Below are 21,092 nucleotides of genomic sequence, written 5' to 3'. Positions count from 1 at the left end.
TAGACTATAGACTAGACTATAGACTAGACTATAGACTAGACTATAGACTAGACTATAGACTAGACTATACTATAGACTAGACTATAGACTAGACTATAGACTAGACTACAGACTAGACTATAGACTAGACTATAGACCAGACTATAGACTAGACTATTGACTAGATCTCAGGCCAAAGTCTAGATTATGGACTAGACTACAGGCTAAATTATAGAGTGGACTACAGAGTGGACCATAGACTAGATGATGGACTGGAATATAGACTGGGCAGTTGACTAGACTAAAGACAAACTGTAATATAGACTCGAGAATAGACTAGACTATATACTGGACTATATAGTCTTTATTCTGAACTATATTCTGTACTAGACTATAGATTAGACTATAGTCTAGACTATTGATTAGACTATATTATGGACTAGACTATGAACTGGACTATAGATTAGAAGAAATACTAGTACTTTTATTGTTATATCACAGACTATACTATAGTCTTGAATATAGACTAGTCGTGATATTATACTATATATTATACCCTAGGCTAGGGTATAATAGGTGCGATTTTCAAATAAAAGCAGATTTTGAACTGTATAATAGGTATCTGATCTAATAGTAGCTTTTGTAAGATGGATGTCATAAAATAAAGCGGGTTGACAAACATTGTTTAGTTAAATCGGTAGCAATTAGACTTTGCTACGAAAATTGCTATTCTACTGTATTGTAGGTTCCTCGTATTTCTTAATGTAATGCTCAACGTTAGCAGCGCCCTTACAACTAGATTTAAATTTATCAAACTTAAGGAAAACAAAAACTATACAAAAAACGAAAAGCAAAATAAACCACATACAATATGAAGTCAAGCAAAAATGTCCTTTGGCAAAAAAAAAACAATGAATATTTCAGATTGTAAAACAAACATGCAAACGAGTTAGAGACAATAATAGACAGTCATAGACTAACAAAAAAATCTTTAGAATAGAGAAGAATAGATTGAATTGAATAAGGAAGAAGAAATATGTAAATAAATAATTTTGTTTAAAATATTTTCTATATTATTGTTTTTGTTTTTTTTAAATAGATTTTTGCATTAAAAATGCATTTTAATAAATTAAATTTTATGTTTTGTTTGCTTTACATTTTATAAATAATTTCAATAAATAATTTAATTTTATAATAAATAATTTAAAATTTATAATAAATAAATAATTTAGTTTAATAATAAATAAATATATTCTTATGTTTTTGTTTTTTTTTTCTGTTTCGTTTCAATAAATAAATTAATTAATTTAACTAAATTTTGTAATAAATAAATTAAACTTATCACTAAAATGGGTTTTCGCTAAAATAAGATTTATACTTTGTATAAATCCTGGCACTTAAGTTACTCTAGCATTTCATTAATTATGTCTTAGTGAGTTTTGTGGGCCTTCAATTTGCGTCTACGACCATTTTTGCCCATGGTAATAGCCTTGGCCACGGTCTCTACGAATGTCAAACCATTTTTGCCATTGGGTTCAATGTATTCGGCAGGTAAAACGAAACCATAACGTCCACTATCACCCATTTCAATGGTGTAAGCGTATTTAATACCAGCAATACCCTTGGCCCAATCATCCGAACCACCAGCAGCTGGATATAAGGTATTAGCCGAGGAACCTACAGTATATTTAACACCAGTACTCTTGGTAATGATCTGGGGAATAAAGAAAATATTTAATTTTAATTGGCATTAAAAATTCGTAAAATACTAACCGTTCCCGCTTGTCTGGCCACCAAATCCAAATCGGCCATATCTTTTGTAACATGATAATCATAACCCCAAGGATATAAAATATACTGACCATAACTGTGGAATGACAGATAGGCCTTAAAGGTTTCTCTAGGGAAGTTGCTAATAAATTTGGAAATATAGAATGTCTCTGGTTCCGAGAAAGCTTTACTGCCTCTATAAGTCTGGGAACAAGGATTAGCTGAAGTGCCTTTACCACCCCATTTATAGCCGAAATTACGATTCAAATCAACACCAGGACAGGCACGACCATGTGATCTCATATTCTTACGCCACAAACGATCGGTAGTGTGGGAGTATTCATAACCATCAGGATTAGCCACAGCATGGATATACCAGTTAATATTACGCATATAAGCGGGTAATTCATCCCAACGTTCAATAATTTGATCAGTGACATAGGTAACAACAGCTGGACTAATCCATTCTCTGGCATGCATACCACCATCGATCCAAATACCGGGATTGTTAGCATTGCCATTCGAGATCCTAGAATATTTATGACATTTTATTAGATTTGTTATAGAGCTGTTGAAGTCTAAAGAAAACTTACTTTAAAATTTTTAAAGGTCTCTTTTCAATCGAATAACCAATAATTTCTACCGAACAGATTTCGGGATAAGTTTGAGCCATGTAATCGAAATAACCATGAATGTCTTTCAAACGATGATATGCCTGCCAGGTCAAACGATGTCCTGAAAATTAGACAAAAAATAAGTTATTAGATCGATTAGATATACAGATCGATAAAATATTTATAAAAAAGTTTTACTATATCGGTCATGATGAACCAAGTTTTAAACATGATTGGTCATCACCCAAGGCTCCTGAAAATAAGTTCTTATGCTAGTGAAATGTGTGAACTCTGTGGATCTTGTAGGCTATCTCTAGTCCTCAAAACTGGACTCAGAACCAATTTCTTTAGAAGAGTTTTGAATCCACATAATTAGTTAAAAATCTTCTATGAGATTGATAAAATTTACAGTATAATTCCCGTGGAAGTGTATGAAATCTGTGGATCTGATAACCTAACTGAAGTCGTCTATAAAGAATGTAGTACTAGTTCTATTAGAAATGTTTTAAAAAGTAATCCCTGTTTATCCAATTCCGCTTGTAGTTTGTGTAATCCCTACTTCTAGAATCAGATGTATTAAAACTAACTATCCCAATAAAAAAGTAACTGAGGTCTAGCTCCTTTACTTCTACTTAGGCGCATCGCTTACGACTTAGTGTCATTATGATCGATCACACACGATCGTGATCGAATTGGTCTTTTAAGTTCATAATTATGTTTAATCTCATATCTCGGCAAAAGGCTGCAAAACCAAGTTCTATACTAGACTTGATGACCCTCACGAATTCTATAATTATAGGGCCTCATATGATCCTAGCCCCTATCAGAATTTCACTAAAATGTCCACGATTAAGTATATCTGAGCAAGGTACAATTCAATTTAAATGCTTTATTATGACAACTAAATCAAATTTTGTTTTTGTAAATGCTGTAGGGTATTATATGGTCGGTCTTGCTCGACTATAATTTCTAACTTGTTTTTAAAATTAATTTAATTATCATATCAAAATTGGCTTAATAAAAAATTTGCGACATAATACGGTACAACCTTACAACAACGATTGTGAATTGACCAAGTGATTTCATTTATAGAATGAAAAAAATTTTATAAAAATTTTTAATTAATTATTTAAAATTCTATAAAACTATTACTTATCTTTCTCTACAAATAACCTTTAATCACACCTTTAAAAAAAATGGGAAATGATTGTTGTAGGAATTCATTGCATTACAACAATATTGATCAAACAATAGTTAAATATTAAAATTCACTTCTATTCAATTCACAGACACACACACACCACCCCCAATAAGCATTGTTGTTATTGTTTCCAATTGTAAAAAAAGAATACAAAAGAGGCCTCCAAAAAACACTGAACGCATACTAAGTGCAATCCAATTATTATTACGTACTATAGTCTGAACGCATTAAAAAAAAAAAACTTTACGCAATTGTTTGTTATTGTTGCTAAATGGCAACATTTACGATATGCGTGTTTGATTACAAAATGTTAAAAAGAAAAGGCAGAGAAAGATAGAGTGAAGAGGGGAACAAGAAGTAGTAGTTATTTAAATTTTATTGACAGTTTAATGCAAAAAAATAACTGATTAGTCATGACATTTCCTTAAATGCAAAATAAAAGGCAAATTTTTAATTTTAAAGAAAATTTTGTTAAATTGAAAACAAATTCTTAAAAATTTTAAATTATTAATGAATTTTTCAATTTTAAAAGCAAATTTTTAAACTTCAAAACTTTATTACAAAAAAAACTTTTCAGACCTTGTCAAATTTATATGTTTATGAAAGGAATACCATGACATTGCATGTTGAATATTGCATTTAACTTTAAGTTTCTGTGTTTATACCCTTCATCTTCGTGAGAAGGGTATATATAAGTTTGTCATTCCGTTTGTAATTTCTAAAGTATAATTTTCCGACCCTATAAAGTATATATTCTGAATCCTTATAGATAGCGGAGTCGATTAAGCCATGTCCGTCCGTCCGTCTGTCTGTTGAAATCAGTTTTTAGAGGATCCCAGATAACGGTGTGATCCAAATCTTCAATAATTCTATTAGACATGCCTACGAGAAGATCGCTATTTAAAATCAGCAAAAATCGGTCGGTAAATAACGGAGATATGAGCAAAAATCCGAGGCAACCTCTGCCTTGTTTAGCTTTTGTTTAGCTTTTGTTTAGCTTTTGTTTAGCTTTTGATGTAATAATAATGTAGTCGGGAAAAAATTTAAAATTTATAAAAGATGTTTAAAATACACTATGGTGAAGGGTATATAAGATTCGGCACAGCCGAATATAGCACTCTTACTTGTTTTTTTTTTTTTTTTTTTTTTTGAGTTCATTTACTTTTTCGGTAAATTAAGGGTTTCTTTTATAGTTTTAGCCTTATGCCAAATTGCATGTCATGCTTGCTTTCAGTCTTTGTTGTAAAAAGTGTTTTTTATGTTTTGTTTATTATTGACACTTCTTTTATGAGACAAGTGTCAAAAAATACAGGGGTTTATTTAGGTGTTTATTTTATTTTTTTTTTGTTGCTAAAAGAAATTTCACTTTACCCAAATATATGTTTGTATAAATCAAAGATAAAAGCCGTATTTTTGGGTTAAATTTAGTAAAATAATATTTATTTTAAGGTGATTTAAATTAACCAAACTATCAACATGCCACAAAAATTAACATTAGCGGAGAAAAAAAACTCCATACAAGGACAAATAAGAAAAAACGAGAAAATCAAAAAAAAAAAAAACACGAAATTTAAGGGTTTCCCATTAGAAAAATACTTTAACATATTAAGAGCGGGTTTTTGAGTTGACAATAAATGCCAATTAATAATCAGATTAGTTAATTTAACAACAAATTGATCCTGATATTAATCCCCTTTGATGTTTTTAAGTACAAGATTAAACTTTGCAGTGTTGCCATACAAACAGTGACAGAAAACGTTTTTTAAATCCGCAGTTTTTTGCATTTCATGCTCAAGTTTAAACCACTTTCATTGGACGCTTAAACTAGCAAACAATATTAGCTGATTGAGTATTCCAAAACAACTTTCGTGGATTAATGTAAATTTAATCCTAATACTTCACCTAAAGATTGGCCCAAAAAGGAAGTGGCTTTGAAAATTTTGTTAAAATATGTTTTCAGATATTAATGGAGTTGACAACGCTAAACTCTTGCAGATGTTTTCAAAAGGTGATCATGTCAGATAACAACGAAAAAGATTCCTTTATCTTAACTTTTAAAAAATTCAAATTTACATCTATCGCTTTTAAAATATTAAAATTGACAACTGATCGCTTGAAGAACTGTTAGCTTCAAAGCTAGAACCCTTCAAATCTTTCACAAATATGATATTTTATCAAAATGATCTTATTATCTAAGAAAGTTTTTCAATTAACTTCTAAAAGATCTAAATAAACCCCCATCAACATATCAATTCAACTGATCGCAAGAGGATCAACTATTCACATCTAAATAAGAACGAAAAAGATTTCTTTATATTATTTTTAAATAATCTTAACTTTTAAATGGTCCAAATTTACATTTAATACCTTTAAAATTAAGCTGATCGCAAGAGGATCAACAATTCACATCTAAATAAGAACTAAATATATTCCTTTAGATTAGTTTAGCGAACTGAAAATTCCAAATTGATCTTAACTTTTAAAAGGTCGAACTTTATATATATCGCCTTTAAAGTATTTAAATTGAAAACTGATCGTGAGAAGAACTACTAGCTTTATATAAATATGATATTTTATCATAACGATCTTATTGTCTATGAAAATTTTCAAATTCTCTTCAAAAAGCTCCAAATTTACAAATTTGCTTTAAAATACTGAAACTGATCGCCTGAGAAACACAGAGCCAAATTTTTTAACATTATCTAGTCAGTTTTACACGATAACCATTGTTCATTATATAGGAGTATAATATGTTACAATCATCCTAAGGTTCTCATTAGAAATAGATTCGTTCTTTGTAAAAATGTCCAAATAAAACCTTTACTAGTGATCGTGTCAGACCTGCAGTTTGTAATCGATTTTGGAGAGAAATACTTCTTTTGTTGAATTGAGAGTATATCAATATGAGATTGGAGGGTTTAATAGTGTTTATTGAGCTGAGTTAAAGGCGGATTCCTTGTTTATATAAACTTTAACTTCATAACATCAGTAGATCTGTATCTGACTCTAATTGAGATTTCGAATCGAATTCGCCATTTCTTAAGAAAATTTACAATATGTAGCCGCAATTCTATGAAGGGTTAAAAGTTCGTCAACAAATAAAAATTTCTGAAATCAGAATTGTTCTATATTTATATTCGCGATTAGATCGGGATCAATAAATTGCATGTTTATAAATTTTAACGACGAAGAACTCTTTTTAATTAGATTGTTGAGAAAATTCATTAACTAAAAAAATTCAAGTTTTTGCACTTGATTTTTTCCTTATCCCAAAGGAAGTATTCACTTTCACATTCGTATTTCACATTCGAATAATTTTAACACAATACAACTGTAAACTGTCAAAGCTGAAATTCAATATACTCCTTCTTATGCCTTATTAGGCATTATTCTTGCTAATGCCCTGTTAAAACAAAACCCTTCTATAATTGTTTTATATTTAAAAAACTAACACCTTTGTTTAACCCCAAAAAGTGGGGTGCATTTTCAATTATTTCAAATCTACCACTTTTAATCCCTCAAAACATTTTCGTAATGTTGGTTTTAACTACGATATAAAAACAAAGCAAGTTTTTCTTTGTTTTTCTTGTTCCTAAACCCACTTTAACATTCCCACCGATTTAAATAAATTTAGCATGAGTAAGTAGTACGACTACTGTCTTGAATTTCAATAAACTTTTCTTCAACTTGTTTGCATAGCGATTAACTCTAACCCTTCCCAGAAAAAGGTCTTAGTTTGTTTTTGGCAATGAGTTTTTATAATTTCAAAACTCTTTCAACATAAAGAAAGAAATCAAGAAAAATAATTGGAAACACCTTGTCTAAATATTATCTATCTTCAGCACGTAATGTTAAACAAAAAGTGTCAAACTATGGCGTTTGAAAAACTATAATCATAAATATAAATTATCTTTAGTTTTTCTTGGAATATTGGGTTATTATTTGATCTGCTACACCATTTCCAATCACACCGTCAAATTTGAATATATTCAAATACATTAACGCGAATGTTTTAAATCGGCTTCAAACTGCGATAGATGGCTTATGTGATTCGAAAGAGGTAAGTTTGACACAGAAACGACTACCAAGAATTAGATTAAAACTCAATAAAAGCTTGCAAGATCAAGCAGCAATTTCAAAATCTTTGCAAGAAGCAAGATTCACCAAATCGAGAGATCTTGAAACACCATTTGTAACCATACATTTCTTGCATGAGATCGTATGTGAAGCTTGGTCAACCAACCGAATCGACAATGCTCGTTCGTTTCCACATTCCCACTACGATCGATTCTTCACACCGGAACGACTCGGAGTTCAACGAACAACGACTAAGGATTGACAGCCCAGCCAACCGACTTTACACGTGTCACTGCTACAACAACAAAAATGTTCTATATTAGGCACAACCAAGGGTTTTTTTTATCTGCTATGAGCCGCAGAAATCTGACCAGATCTGATTAGAGGGAACTTGAAAAAGTTTAAAGACCAATAATGACAGAAATTACTCCCTGAAGATTATTATAAAACTCAACAAGTGCTAAGAGCAGGTTTCATCCACAAATAGGGAAATTATGTACAAAACTGGATTCATTACGGTAACGCAAATCGTAGATATTGTAGCTAAGGCCTGACACCAAAGCTACTTGAAAAGATTGAAGAAAAATCGTACGATTTATCTTATAAATATTGTTGTCAAACTCAACAAGGTCTTACAAAGATATTGGAAGCTTCTTCAGCTTCACAAGGAACCTCTAGTTAGTTAGTTTGAAAGGAGGATGAAGTTTGAAAGTAGTACGTATCGGGCCTGTTGTGCGCTCCATAACCAGTACCTTAGGTTGGAATCGAACCCACCACCTTTGGTCTACCAGACTATAAGCACTAACCTACCGAAGGCCACACTAACCTACCGAAGGAAACCTCTAACAAATGCAATTGATGCATTTAAAACGAGCATTGTCCGAAAAACTCGGAAAATTCCAACAACCTCCGCCCCATGTTGGAAAGTTTTGCATTTCGTTAGGAAGATTTGCGTTATCCGCATTATAGTTCGACTACTACTTGTCTCGATCTATTGAGATCACTATCTCTGATTTATGCTTCACTTTGTAACTGGGTATTCGAAATTGACCTAATAGAGATCACACTCTCTGATATATGCTTTACTTCAGTACTGGGTATTCCAAATTGTATAAATCGAGATTAAAGCTAAATATTCATGATGCTAAGGTAATGTTCTGTGTTTGGTGGCACCAAAAGAGTAGTAACTTAAGTGGGCTATTGAAATTTGGCCTGAATGAACTTATTCTTTTGAAAATAGTAAAGGAAATGGTTTAGTAAGACCACCTCCCCTCTCCAACCTAAAAATAGTTTAAAATAATATATTTTTTTTATATATAAAAAAAACTTACCCTTTCTATTTTGTAATTGCAATTGTGCAATTTTTTCAGCTGGTGGATTTTCTACTTCAATGACGTTTTGTAAATTATCAATAAGTACAATGCGCGATAAGTTTGCCGCTCTAACATGACGTTCAGCATCGGCCAACACTTGTGGCTTCAACAAGTAGTCAACTTCTTGTTTGACCTCTTTCCATAATTGACCATCTAGAAAAGTGAGAAAAAAAAGCGAAAACAAAAAAAAGTGGTTTCAATAAAAATGTGTTTCTACAATATTGGCTATAGATATGGTTATATGCCTATTGGGATAATGTGTGGAGTGAGTGAGTGTATGAATGTATGGATGAGTGTGGCAAGTGGTGGTATGTGAGATGTGGCTTGGCTATTCGGAGGATGTAGGCGTTTTTGCTTGTTTTATGGGTTTTTGGTTGTCTTTTTCTATCTATATAATTTATATAGAAAAGAAAGTAAAAGTTGTTTCTATTTTTTTCATCTCTACTTTCTGGTTTGTCTAACATAATGTTTTTTTCTATTTTGGAAGTTAAAAAGGTGTTAAAAATTTTTATTTGATTTGTCGTTCTTTTAAAAATATATAAAAAAATGAAGTTGGCGTAGGTTATAATTTCATTTTTATATATAATAACACTTTTTTCTATGTTGGTTTTATTTTATTGAAATTTTCTATTTATAACGAATATATAAAAAGTAGGTTGTTGTCATTATTTTTGTTATTACTGAGAATTAGAAAAAAAATGTACAACCTACAGTTTACTTTTCTTGTCACTTAAAATTTTTTCATATATTTTTTTTATAGAACTCACAAGTGACCTAGTTTTATTGTTAGTTTTTTTAATGGATGTGTTATGTAGATTTGTTCTCCATTACTGTTAAAAGTTTCAGATGAAATTAATGCAATGTAAATTATTTTAATTTTTAATTTTACTCAAACGTCCCCTACAGACAAATGTCATCAAAACTAAACCATTTAAATTGACAATGGAATGGTTGTTATAACAACCAACTGTTATAGTTCTAGCAACTAACTTTTTGTATTATTTTAGAAAATTTTAGTTCAATTCCATATGTTATAGTTCTAGCAACTAACTTGTCTTATTTAAGAAAACTTCAGTTCTATTCCATATGTGTCCATAATTGAAACCCATTCATTTGCGAATGAATATGGAAGAAATTATCAATTTAGGAATGTTTGATTTTTAAAAATTTTATTTCTCAATTCCTTTATTTGCAATCCGTATTCTTAGATAAAGATGAAAATTTTCCAAAATTGAATTGTCTAAATTAAAGTTTATCAAGCCCTCAATATAAAACCAATTCATAATGAAGATCATTGAAACAGTGGTTTTGAAATCTTTAATAATTTCACTAAGTAGAATGAAGATTATCAAAATTATGAACTATTGAGAATGATCAAAATAGCAGATTCAAAACCGGTTATAATTTCGCAACAAATTCTTAACCAGAACTAAAACTTTAAGTATTGAGGATTCAGTTAAAGAAGTTAAATATTTAAGGATCATTTTGAAAAGAATTTGAGAAATTCTATATGGTTTGTTCGCCAGCGATAAACTCAAGTATTACTGCACCAAATGGTTGTGAGGAGTTTAAAAACTATTCCTTAGATGTTTTAAAATTTAAGCCGCTAAGAGAATTATTTACCTAATCTTAGGTTAGCATTGGGGATCGGACACCACTAGTAAAATATTTAACTCCCGATGTCTCCTTCATTCTATAATGACTTAGCAACATTGTCGTTGAGGTCAAACTAAATATCAGTAAACATTTTATCTGAATTGATTCAGTTTATAGTTTCTACTTTGGAGTTTTAAAAGGAGATTAATAAAATTGATAATCTCTGGCTTAAAACCATGATTCTTCAATGTTTATGCTTTAAATTGTAAAGATCAAAAGAAAACGATCTTAAACTTAAAGGATCATTGAGGATCTACATCATATTAATTGGTATCGAAAAGATTTCGAAATAATGGTGCTTAGTCTTAGTCTCATTGAGCTTCACTGAAGTTCCTACTATTCTCTAAAATTATAAAGTTACAAGTTTTTATTGGGTGTCTGATCATGAGATCAAATTCAGTGATCTTCTAGGAAGTTAAAATAGATTTCAACATAGTCTATGAACTTCAACTTAACTTGGTGCTTGGTATCGGAAAGATTTCGAAATAATGGTGCGTAGTCTTATCAGTGAACTTCACTGAAGTTCCTACTATTTTCTAAAAATTTAAAGTTATAAGTTTATACTAGGTATCTGATCATAAGATCCAATTTGTCAGAGATCTTCTAGGAAGTCTATTTCAACATAATCTATGATTGGATGTCATAGAGAATATATAAAGATGGAAATGTCACTCGAAAATGTCGATCTTTAAATACTGAGCATTTCCCTAAATGAATCTTATAGTTAAAAGACGATTGATTCTCATATAGCTCCTATTGTTAATAATTTGGCCTATAGTTCACTGCTTGAACTTTTAGTTTGTTATATTGATGTGGGTTCATTGGCTAAGATTTCTCCGGATTGTTTTGAGATTGTTCAGATTTTTGTTTTATAACAATGTCAACGATTACTGATCAGAGAATACCAAGGAAGCATCAATTTCCCCCATCTAGTGCATTGTCATGCTGAAAATCTGTCTTTTTCTACAACACTAATTACGTAATTAGTTCTTTGTCAGTTGGCTTCCTTTATACAAAAAAACTGTTATACTTTTTGTTATTTAAGTTCTTTATAAAACCACATCCTTAATTACGAAATTTTCTTCTGTAATTTTAACTAAAATTTAAATTCTTTATGTAAACATTTTAGTTAAAAAACAAAACCTAACAAATTGTTTTCCATTTTTTTAATTTTTAACTAAACAAAAATATTTTCTACTGCATTTGACGTTAAAATTGACTTCTTAGCCTTGACCTCAAAAGAAACAAAAAAACAGTAAAAACCGACAAGTAATTATATAGTAAAATACAGACAAAACAAAAAGAATCAAAACACTTTTTTCTATGAACATTTACGTTATAGTTTTCATTATGAAAATGGAAGCTGTGTGTGACCGCATTTTAGTAGTCACTTAGATTAAACCTAGATGAAAACTTTTATATTATAGATTGTTTTTTTTTTTTTTTGATGTTTAAAAAATATGGGGAAAAATAATAGCAAATAAACAAAAAAATAGCGTGGCCTTAATTGAAATCAGTGATGGACATTCTTATTTAACAGGGATCGAATGTAAATGAGAAAAACATCAATGTTAAAGAGATCAAGTGATCGACACTTACAAAATTACAGCGCAAATGAAACAATATCATTTTTTTAGAATAGTTAGATTTTAAAAAAGTCTTTGCGCAAACTTTGATTCTTAAGGATTTCCGATTCTTCTTCCGATTTGTCAGTATCATTAGCGATGCTGCGCTGGATTTTGCATTTATTATTGTATTAAGTTTCTTCAGCAGGCTGTTCTTCACAGCTTCTGCATCCACAGAAGGTAGAGCTTTCTTAACAGCAGAAGTTTCGTCAACACATTGAGTTTGTTAGATTTCATACGATCTTTAGTGTAACTGACATTATGTGACTCTTTAAAATTTTTGGATTAAAAAATCCCCCTACTAAAGATTCTGTAGTAATTTGAGCAGTTTCAAGATCTTGAATTTCATCGTCAGATTGAGTTTCTTTATCAGATCGTTATCATTTGCTCTTTACCTAGGAAGTCTTCAGTAAGTTGAGCTTCCTTAGAAGCAGAAGATACGTCAACAGTTTGAGTTTCTTTAACAACTTGAGTTTCTTCAGGAAGTCAGATTAAACAAAAGCGTCTGCTTAAAAAGCAGTTAACTGAAATTATTTGAAATTTTCGAATTTTTAAATTTTCATAAGTAGCTTTGAGGAACTAGGAGTCAGGATTTAGCAGTTTCCTTCAGTTTAGAAAATGATAGGGATCTCTTGAAATCCAACAGTCAACGATGTGAGTTTCTTCACTTACTTTAAACAAGATTTGAAAGTCCTCATTGCTGTCATAGACTTGAACTCAAGACGTAGCAATTTTAAAGGCAGTTTAATGTTGATAGATCCTGCAATCTTTAGATAGGAAGAATTTTGAAAGATAACACTATTTTATATTAGAGAAAGTTAAGGAAAATATTGACGATCGAACGATGTCCAAAATACTACTGTTTACATCTCCTCTTTAACAGTTTGGGTTTCCTCAGCAAAGGTGTTAAACATTGTGCCGACCACTGTTTCATTTCATAAAAATTTGCTTTAAAAGCATTTCATTTAAATTACTTGAGATTTTCGGACTTTTAAGACCTCATTCCTTAGGCAGTTAATGTTGAAAGTTTCAAGTCTTCAACAATTTATTTCGAAGATCAAGCGATCTATAGATTAATGAGTTAATGTTAAAAGTTTCAAGTCTTCAACAATTTCTTTCGAAGATCAAGCGATCTTTAGATAAAGCGAGTCTTAAATAGACAACACTCCTTTACATTAGAGAAAGTTTAGGGAAAATGAAATTAGGATATGGACCGATGTCCAATAGTCTACAGTTTGCATCTTATAAGTTTGAGTTTCCTCAGTTTGAGTGGTCTGAGTTTGAGTATCCCTAGCAAGTGTCTTAAGTGAAAACCACTGCTTTTAAAGCATTGATATAAATTACTTGAGATGTTCGATATAACTGAGTCCTTATTACTGTTATGGACTAGGAGTTAAGACTTAACAGTAACTAGTCTGAAATCTATGTAAAATTACTTCCAATATCCAGAGATCTTTAGATAGACATCAGTATAACAATCAATAGACTTTCCGTTTAGGCAATTATATGATTAAAGAGTGGTGATCTTTGTGCCGATCAGTCACTTTAATCAACTCATAATGAACCATTATGAATTTGTGTGTTAAAAAAATTATGCAACAGACAGCAGTGTAATAGTGAATTGTTAAATTATTAGTTAAAAGGCAATTAATCTTTAGGAGGAGATATTTTTTTGGAAAACGAACACAATAATGAATATAACATAATAAAGTTAATCTAACTTAAAACTTAACAAATTGTTAATCTTAAGATAAACTAAAAACTCTATTCTATATAATAAAAAAAAAACTCGAAATAGTTATAAATTTCGCAACACCCTTTATCTTTACAATTTAACATAAAATGCATTTTATTTCTATATAAATTTCAACATAAATAGAAATTCCTGCTGAGAAAACTAATGGAAAAAATCTATTTAATATGCTGAACCATAACATATAAAAAGTGAAGAAATCGTTTAATATATTCGTATGAAATGAAATCTCCAAAAAGAAATCTCCTCGCAACATTGTTAAGAAAATCTATGACATAGTTGGATGCCAAAAAAATGGCTTTACAAATATCTCAGAAATTTAGTTATTTTATGCAGAAACCTGGAGTGTTTGAAAAGCAATTAAATTTGTAGATTTCATAAACTACATGTAGAGAATGAACAATTTATCACATCATGAAAAATGAAATCTTTACAGTTAAACATCCATGAAATTTCTCCAATAGCTTTGTCTTAGTGTCAATTTTAATTAGTTTTCTTAAAAAAAAATTGTAAAATTCTATTATTTATAGTTACTCACCATATTTAGTTTGTAATTCTTCAGCTAATCTTTTCTCTCTATCGTTTTGCACTACAATACGCCAGACTTGAGCACCATCGTAACGTCTTAGTTTTGAACTAAAGGCCGATTCTTTTTTAACTTCCTGTTTGTTGTTGTCATTGCTCATTTGATTCATAAGGGAGGCATTGACATAGTTGAGTACACTATCCAAAACATTTAGTGGTTTTAAAGTGGTTGAACTGACAAATTCTTCCACAGCAGGTTGTTGTTGTTGTTCTTGTACTTGTTCGTGCTTTTCTGGTTGTTGTTGTTGTGTCAATTCTTCTTTAGTGGGTACTTGTACAATAGTTGTTAACATGGAAGTGGTTTCTTTGATGGGTTCACTTTCATTAGTATCATCATTTAAGATATTATCACTATCCTTGTTGTCTTCTAAGGGTTTTTGAATTTCAGCAATTGGTTCTTGTTGTTGTTGTTGTTCTTTTTGCATTTCTTCGGCAGGTTCCACATTTTGCAAAGTATCTTCATCGGCTAAGATTACAGGTTGAGCAGATGCTTCAACTTCTTCTTCTTGCTCTTTAGTTTCCTCAGCTGTAAGTTCATCGACTAAAGTTTCTTCGGGTTTAGCTTCAGCTTGTTCACTTTCTTGTTCTACCATAGCAACTTCTTCGGTTTCGGAAGCTTGAATTTCTTCAACAGGTTTAGTTTCTTCCATTTCGACGGCGGTTTCAATGGGTTCAACTTCATCAACACTAAGTGCTTCTTCCACTGGCATTTCGGATTCTTCGGCTGGTTTAACATCTTCCATAACTGTTTGCACAGTTTCAGCAGGTTTTACATCTTCGGCTTCTGGTTGAGCTTCTGATTCATCTTGTTGTATTCCTTCTGTGAGTTTAATTTCTTCTTCAGCGGGAAGATCAGCATCAGTTAGAGATTCAACAGGCATGGATTGGATGTCATCAGCTTCAAGAGTTTGAACTTCTTCAACTGGTTGAACTTCTTCTGCGGTTTGTGTTTCTTCGACAGGTTGGGCTACTTCAGCAACTTGAGTTTCCTCAACAGCTTGAATTTCTTCATCAGCTTGAGTTTCTTCATCGGTTTGAGCATCTTCTGTTTGTTCTGCAATTTCAGCTGGTTGAGTTTCTTCAACAATTTGAGTTTTTTCTTCAGATTTAATTTCTTCAATAGGTTGAGCTTCTTCTAAAGGTTGGGATTCTTCAACAGTTTGAGCTACTTCATCAGATTGAACATCTTCAGCTTGTTCGACAACTTCAGCTGGTTGAGCTTCTTCAACAGTTTGGATTTCTTCTTCAGATTTAACCTCTTCAACAGGATGTTCTTCTTTTACAGGTTTGACTTCTTCAGCAACTTGTGTTTCTTCGTCAGATTGAACTACTTCATTGTGTTGTGATTCTTCAACAGTTTGAGCTTCTTCAATGGCTTGAGTTTCTTTATTATTTTGGGCAGGATGAGTTTCCTCTTCAGGTTTTACATCTTCGCTGGCTTGGGATTCTTCATCAGCCAAGGTTTCATCATTAAGTTGAGCTTCTTCAACAGTTTGAGCTTCATTCATTGGTTGAGTTCCTTCCATTGGTAGAGCTTCTTCCATAGGATGAACTTCCTCTACAGTTTGTGCGTCATTCAAAGGTTGAGCTTCTTCAGTTTCCTTCAGAGTTTCAGTATCATCCATGGGTTGAGTTTCTTCCATTTGTTCAGATTCTTCAATTGGTTTAGCTTCTTCCATAGGTTGAGCATTCTCCACGGTTTGAGCTTCTTCTACTGTCTGAGCTTCTTCAACTTGTTGAACTTCCTCATCGTCTTGTACTTGTTGTGTTTCTTCTTCAGGTTGATTTTCTTCATTTAATTGTTCTTCGTTAGCTTGAGTTTCCTCAACCACTTGAGTTTCTTCAGCTGGATTCATTTCTTCATCAGCATTATGGAACTCCTCAACAATTTGAGATTCAGAAGTTAATTGATCTTCTTGCATTTTGTCAATTTCATCAGCGACTACAGTTTCCATAGCAATTGGGGCAGTTTCAACATTTTGAACCTCATCATCAGATTGAGTTTCTTCAACAGTTTGTTCTTCATGAACAGCTTCAGTGTCTAAAGAATCTTCAGAAGGTTGAACTTCTTCTGTATGTTGGGCTTCCTCAGCAACAGGAGTTTCATCAACTGTTTGAGTTTCCTCCAATGATTCAGCTTGCATGGGTTCTACCTCTTGTTGCATCACTTCAGCATGTTGTTCCTCCTCTACAGCTTGAATTTCTTCGGGAGAAGATTGTGTTTCATCGTTTATAACTTCAGTTTTCTCTACAGCTACTTCATGAGTTTCATCATCAGCTTGATTTTCTTCAGCTTGAATTTCTTCAGCTTGAGTCTCATCAGCTTGCATATCCTCAACTTTAGTTTCTTCAGCTTGAGATTCCTCTACTTTAGTTTCAGTCTCTGCAACTAAAGGTTGAATTTCTTCTTCCACTTGAGATTCTTCAGCGATTTGGGTTTCATCATCAGCTTGATTTTCTTCTAAAGCTTGAGTTTCTTCCACGGCTTGTGTTTCTTCAGCGGGAGTTTCTTCGACAGCTTGGGTTTCATCTGACGCAACGGTTTCTTCCATGACTGGATCAGCAGCAGCTTGCATTTCGATCTCAGCTGGTGCTTGATTTTCATCATCAGCTTGTTGTTCTTCCTCAGCTTTCTCTTCTTCTGCTACCATAGAAGTTTCTTCTTGTACTTCTTCTACATGTTCTTCCACTGGTTTATCTTCCTCCACAGTTTGTAATTCTTCAGCGTTTTCATCATTTTGAGATTCAGCTGGTTCTTCTTCAGCTTTTTCTTCTTCCATAGCTGGAACCATTTCCTCGTGAGATTGAGTTTCTTCCATTTTATTTTCTTCATCAACAGCCACTGGTTCTTGAATTTCTTCAGTCTTTTCAACTACAGCAGGTTGCAATTCTGATTCATCAGCTTGCAAATCCATTTCCATAGCTTCATCAACTTTTTCTGTTTCTTGTTTGTTTTCGTCTTCATCGACTTTTTCAATTTCTTGTTGACTTTCGGCAAGAGTATCATTGGATTCTTCCATTACAACACCAATCATTTCCTGTTCAGCTGTGTCCAAAGTTTCAGGTTTATTTTCCATTTCGGAAACCTGTTCTTCTACATTGGTGTCAGTATTTTCTGTCTCGGCGGCATCTTTATGTTCCATGGGCAATTCCTCTTCTTGTTTAACATTTTCAACCTCAACTGGCTCTTCCTCTTTAGGAGTTTCATCATTGCCTACCAATTCAGTTTCAATTTCATTTTCAATTTCTTGAACAGCTTCAGCAATGTTATTCAGCATACTGTCTGATACTTGTTCATCAGATTTTTCACCTGTTTGAGCTTCCTGCTCTAATTGATTATTGTCCATTAAATCTTTAGTAATTTTAGTTTCCAACTCATCTTCAGGTAATTCCAAAATTTGCATAGCTGGTGTATCTTCACTTTCCAACATCAACATATCGGAATTGCTTTCAACATTGCCGGAATTTTCCGATTCATTGAGATCCGTTAACGATTGTAAATTTTGTTCTTGACTATTGGAAGCGGCTGGCACTAACAAATACATATCACTGTTACCATCTACGGCTGGCACTAATTCCATATCATTTTGCAACATTTCACTTTCTGCCTCGGGCAGCATAAATTCACTAAATTCTAATTGTTTATCATTTTGTTGTTGATATTGTCTGCCCAGACGTTCAATGGACATGGACGACACTTGCCCGATAACGAGTAGGCAGCACGTTAAAAGCGCGATTTTATTTAAACACGACAAAGAAGATCTCCTTCTGGCAAACATCTTTGCGAGATCTGTTACTAAACACTAATGAGACATGTCCCATTGCTAGTTGTGCGCTTTTATACTTCAGTTTGGGGAAAAATTAATTCCCATTTGACTATGATTTGCTGTTGTTGCTGTTTTTTTCTGGCTGTTGTTGTTAATGTTGTTGTAAAACAACACAAAACCCCCCGAAAAAAGTGAGACAACGTAAAACGGCAGCAGCAGCAACAGTTCCAGCTTAACAGCAACTTAATACCTGTACTCACATATGGACAGACGGACGGTTTGTGTGTCTGCGCTTTTAACTTGTTATTTATTTATTTTTTGTTGTTGGTTGAAAAAAAAGATCATAAAATACAGCAACGTTCGAAAAAAAGAGTTATTATGTATGTAAATACAAACATATAAAATACGCGCATGTGCCCATCATCTTTAAAAGTCAGGCATGATTAATCTTTCTTTCCCTGTTCAATAGCGAACTCTTAAATTTCTGTGTTTTTATTCCAAACATTTCTCTTTTTGCGTCTACTTTGGCATATGGCGCTGGTTTAAAGCGTTTGTATTTAACGGCTTGTTTAATGTTTAAAAGCTGGTTACATTTTTTATGTTAATTTATTTAATATTTTATTTTATTATTTAATTCACCTGTTGACTTTTTTTAAGAGTTTAAATTTTAAATTACTCTTAAAGAAATTTCTCTTAATAAGATTTCCTCTCTTTTTGAAATGCTTTGTATATTTCCCATAATCTTATTATTTTAAAGTTATTTTTGTATATGTTGTTTGTTTGTTGTTGTTGTTAATTGTCTTTTTTAAATGCCCATCAAATAGTTTATGATCATGTTGTTGTTATTTTAGTTTTTAAACAAAAACACATTTCTTTTTGTGGTGTTTTAATAAATTTTATATTGTTAATTAATTTTTTTTTTTACTTTTCGTAACGCAAAATTTTGATAGCACACTTAGTCTTTAAAATTTCATTATGGGTTTCCTGTCAGTTCCTTTCCCTAAATTTCCCTAATTTTTTAATGAAAAAAGTTTGACCTATAACTTTTTAGAAAAATATGTATAAATCAATAAACGAGGATTCAAATATCATGAAGTAAATTCGGTGCGGGTATAATCCTTGATCAGAAATTAAAATGGTAATAGCCTATAAAGAATAGAATTAAAAAAGAATATCCAGATATAGGATACCCATAGGTATCTAAAAATACTAAAATGCCCAAACGGATGCCAAAGATATAAATTTCTGAGAACTGTGAAACAAGGTCCCATATAATAAATGGGAAAATAAATCTGTTGTTACATAGATGACTCTAAACTGGGGGACATAATCGGTCCGAGGATCTTCATTTCAAATCGGGAACCGAAATATACTACAGTCTTTTTAAACAGAAGACTAGCTTTCAGACGAAAGTCCGTTATATGTACAAAGGATTGTATCGAATATGGCGCCAATAGGTCATTATAAACGGAAGACGTTAATCTAGGACCAATTGGACTATAGTGATCTATAAGGGAGGTGAGCTTAACAACATGACAAATGTAAATCGTTCGACGCATCTGATTAAAAACATGGGCGAGATAATTCCATATCTCCTCAGGTGGAAAAAGTCTGAGGATAGTATAATGGTACGCATTGTTAGGGAACACAGGTTTATAAAAACATATATAAATGGACTCCGATAAATGTTGAGCATTCGAAGACGACAGGAAACGCTGGAACATTTTTTTTGTCCATGACAAAGTTTCTATATATTTGACATTAATTTCTTTTTCATAGAAAAATATACAAGTGTAAAATATTTTTCCATCAATATGATGAAGTTATTTTGAGTTGAATCAATTGGTAGGAGCTTTGTCTGGGGCGTCAAAACAAGCCCAAATTAATTTGCATATGTAAATATGATTACTCAACGATTTAACAAAACTAGCCAACGTTTAAAATGTGAGGGCTACATGGATTTTATTGTTCCATTTATAATACGAAATAAATCATTGGTCTTAGACCCACAATTATTCTGAACTATTCTTAGATTCTAAGACAATTTTACCCCGTCCTGTTATTGATGCTCGAAACGCCAAACGGAATTAACTGACTGATTAACTAACTAACTAGTTTAATAACTTACTAACTTATTAGCTTACTAACTTACTAACATACTAACTTACTAACTCACTAATTTGCTAACTTGCTAAGTTACTAACTTGCTAACATGCTAACTTACTAAGTTACTAACTTACTAAGTTACTAACTTACAAACTTACTAACTTACTAACTTACTAACTTACTAACTTACTAACTTACTAACTTACTAACTTACTAACTTACTAACTTACTAACTTACTAACTTACTAACTTACTAACTTACTAACTTACTAACTTACTAACTTACTAACTTACTAACTTACTAACTTACTAACTAACTAACCAACTAACTAACTAACTAACCAACTAACTAACTCACTAACAGACTGACTATATATTAGGTAATTCCGAAATTTCGGAATTTCGGCTAACTTACTAACTTACTAAATAACTAACTAACTAACTACCTAACTAACTAACTAACTAACTAACTAACTAACTAACTAACTAACTAACTAACTAACTAACTAACTAACTAACGAACTAACTAACTAACTAACTAACTAACTAACTAACTAACTAACTAACTCACTAACTAACAGACTGA

The 21,092-nt window shown here is 31.8% G+C and overlaps 2 protein-coding genes across 2 annotated transcripts in view; one reads left to right on the top strand and one right to left on the bottom strand.

Moving 5' to 3' along the window:
- LOC111684316 (E3 ubiquitin-protein ligase lubel) overlaps window positions 1-21,092 on the top strand; it is an 80,593-nt gene that overhangs the window by 37,206 nt on the left and 22,295 nt on the right. The gene's annotated exons all lie outside the window — the stretch shown is intronic.
- Window positions 1,257-18,447, bottom strand: LOC111684315 (titin homolog). The gene is made up of 5 exons (XM_023446460.2): window positions 14,587-18,447; window positions 8,973-9,167; window positions 2,343-2,484; window positions 1,753-2,278; window positions 1,257-1,693 (listed from the first exon to the last, which is right to left on the bottom strand). The coding sequence occupies exons 1-5, from the start codon at window positions 18,410-18,412 to the stop codon at window positions 1,409-1,411; spliced, it is 4,974 nt and encodes a 1,657-aa protein (XP_023302228.2). The 5' UTR covers window positions 18,413-18,447; the 3' UTR covers window positions 1,257-1,408.

Source organism: Lucilia cuprina, chromosome 3 (assembly GCF_022045245.1).
Source record: "Lucilia cuprina isolate Lc7/37 chromosome 3, ASM2204524v1, whole genome shotgun sequence".
Lineage (NCBI taxonomy): Eukaryota > Metazoa > Arthropoda > Insecta > Diptera > Calliphoridae > Lucilia > Lucilia cuprina.
The sequence above is the reverse complement of the archived record's forward strand: the minus strand, read 5'-3'. Positions and strand labels throughout refer to the sequence as shown.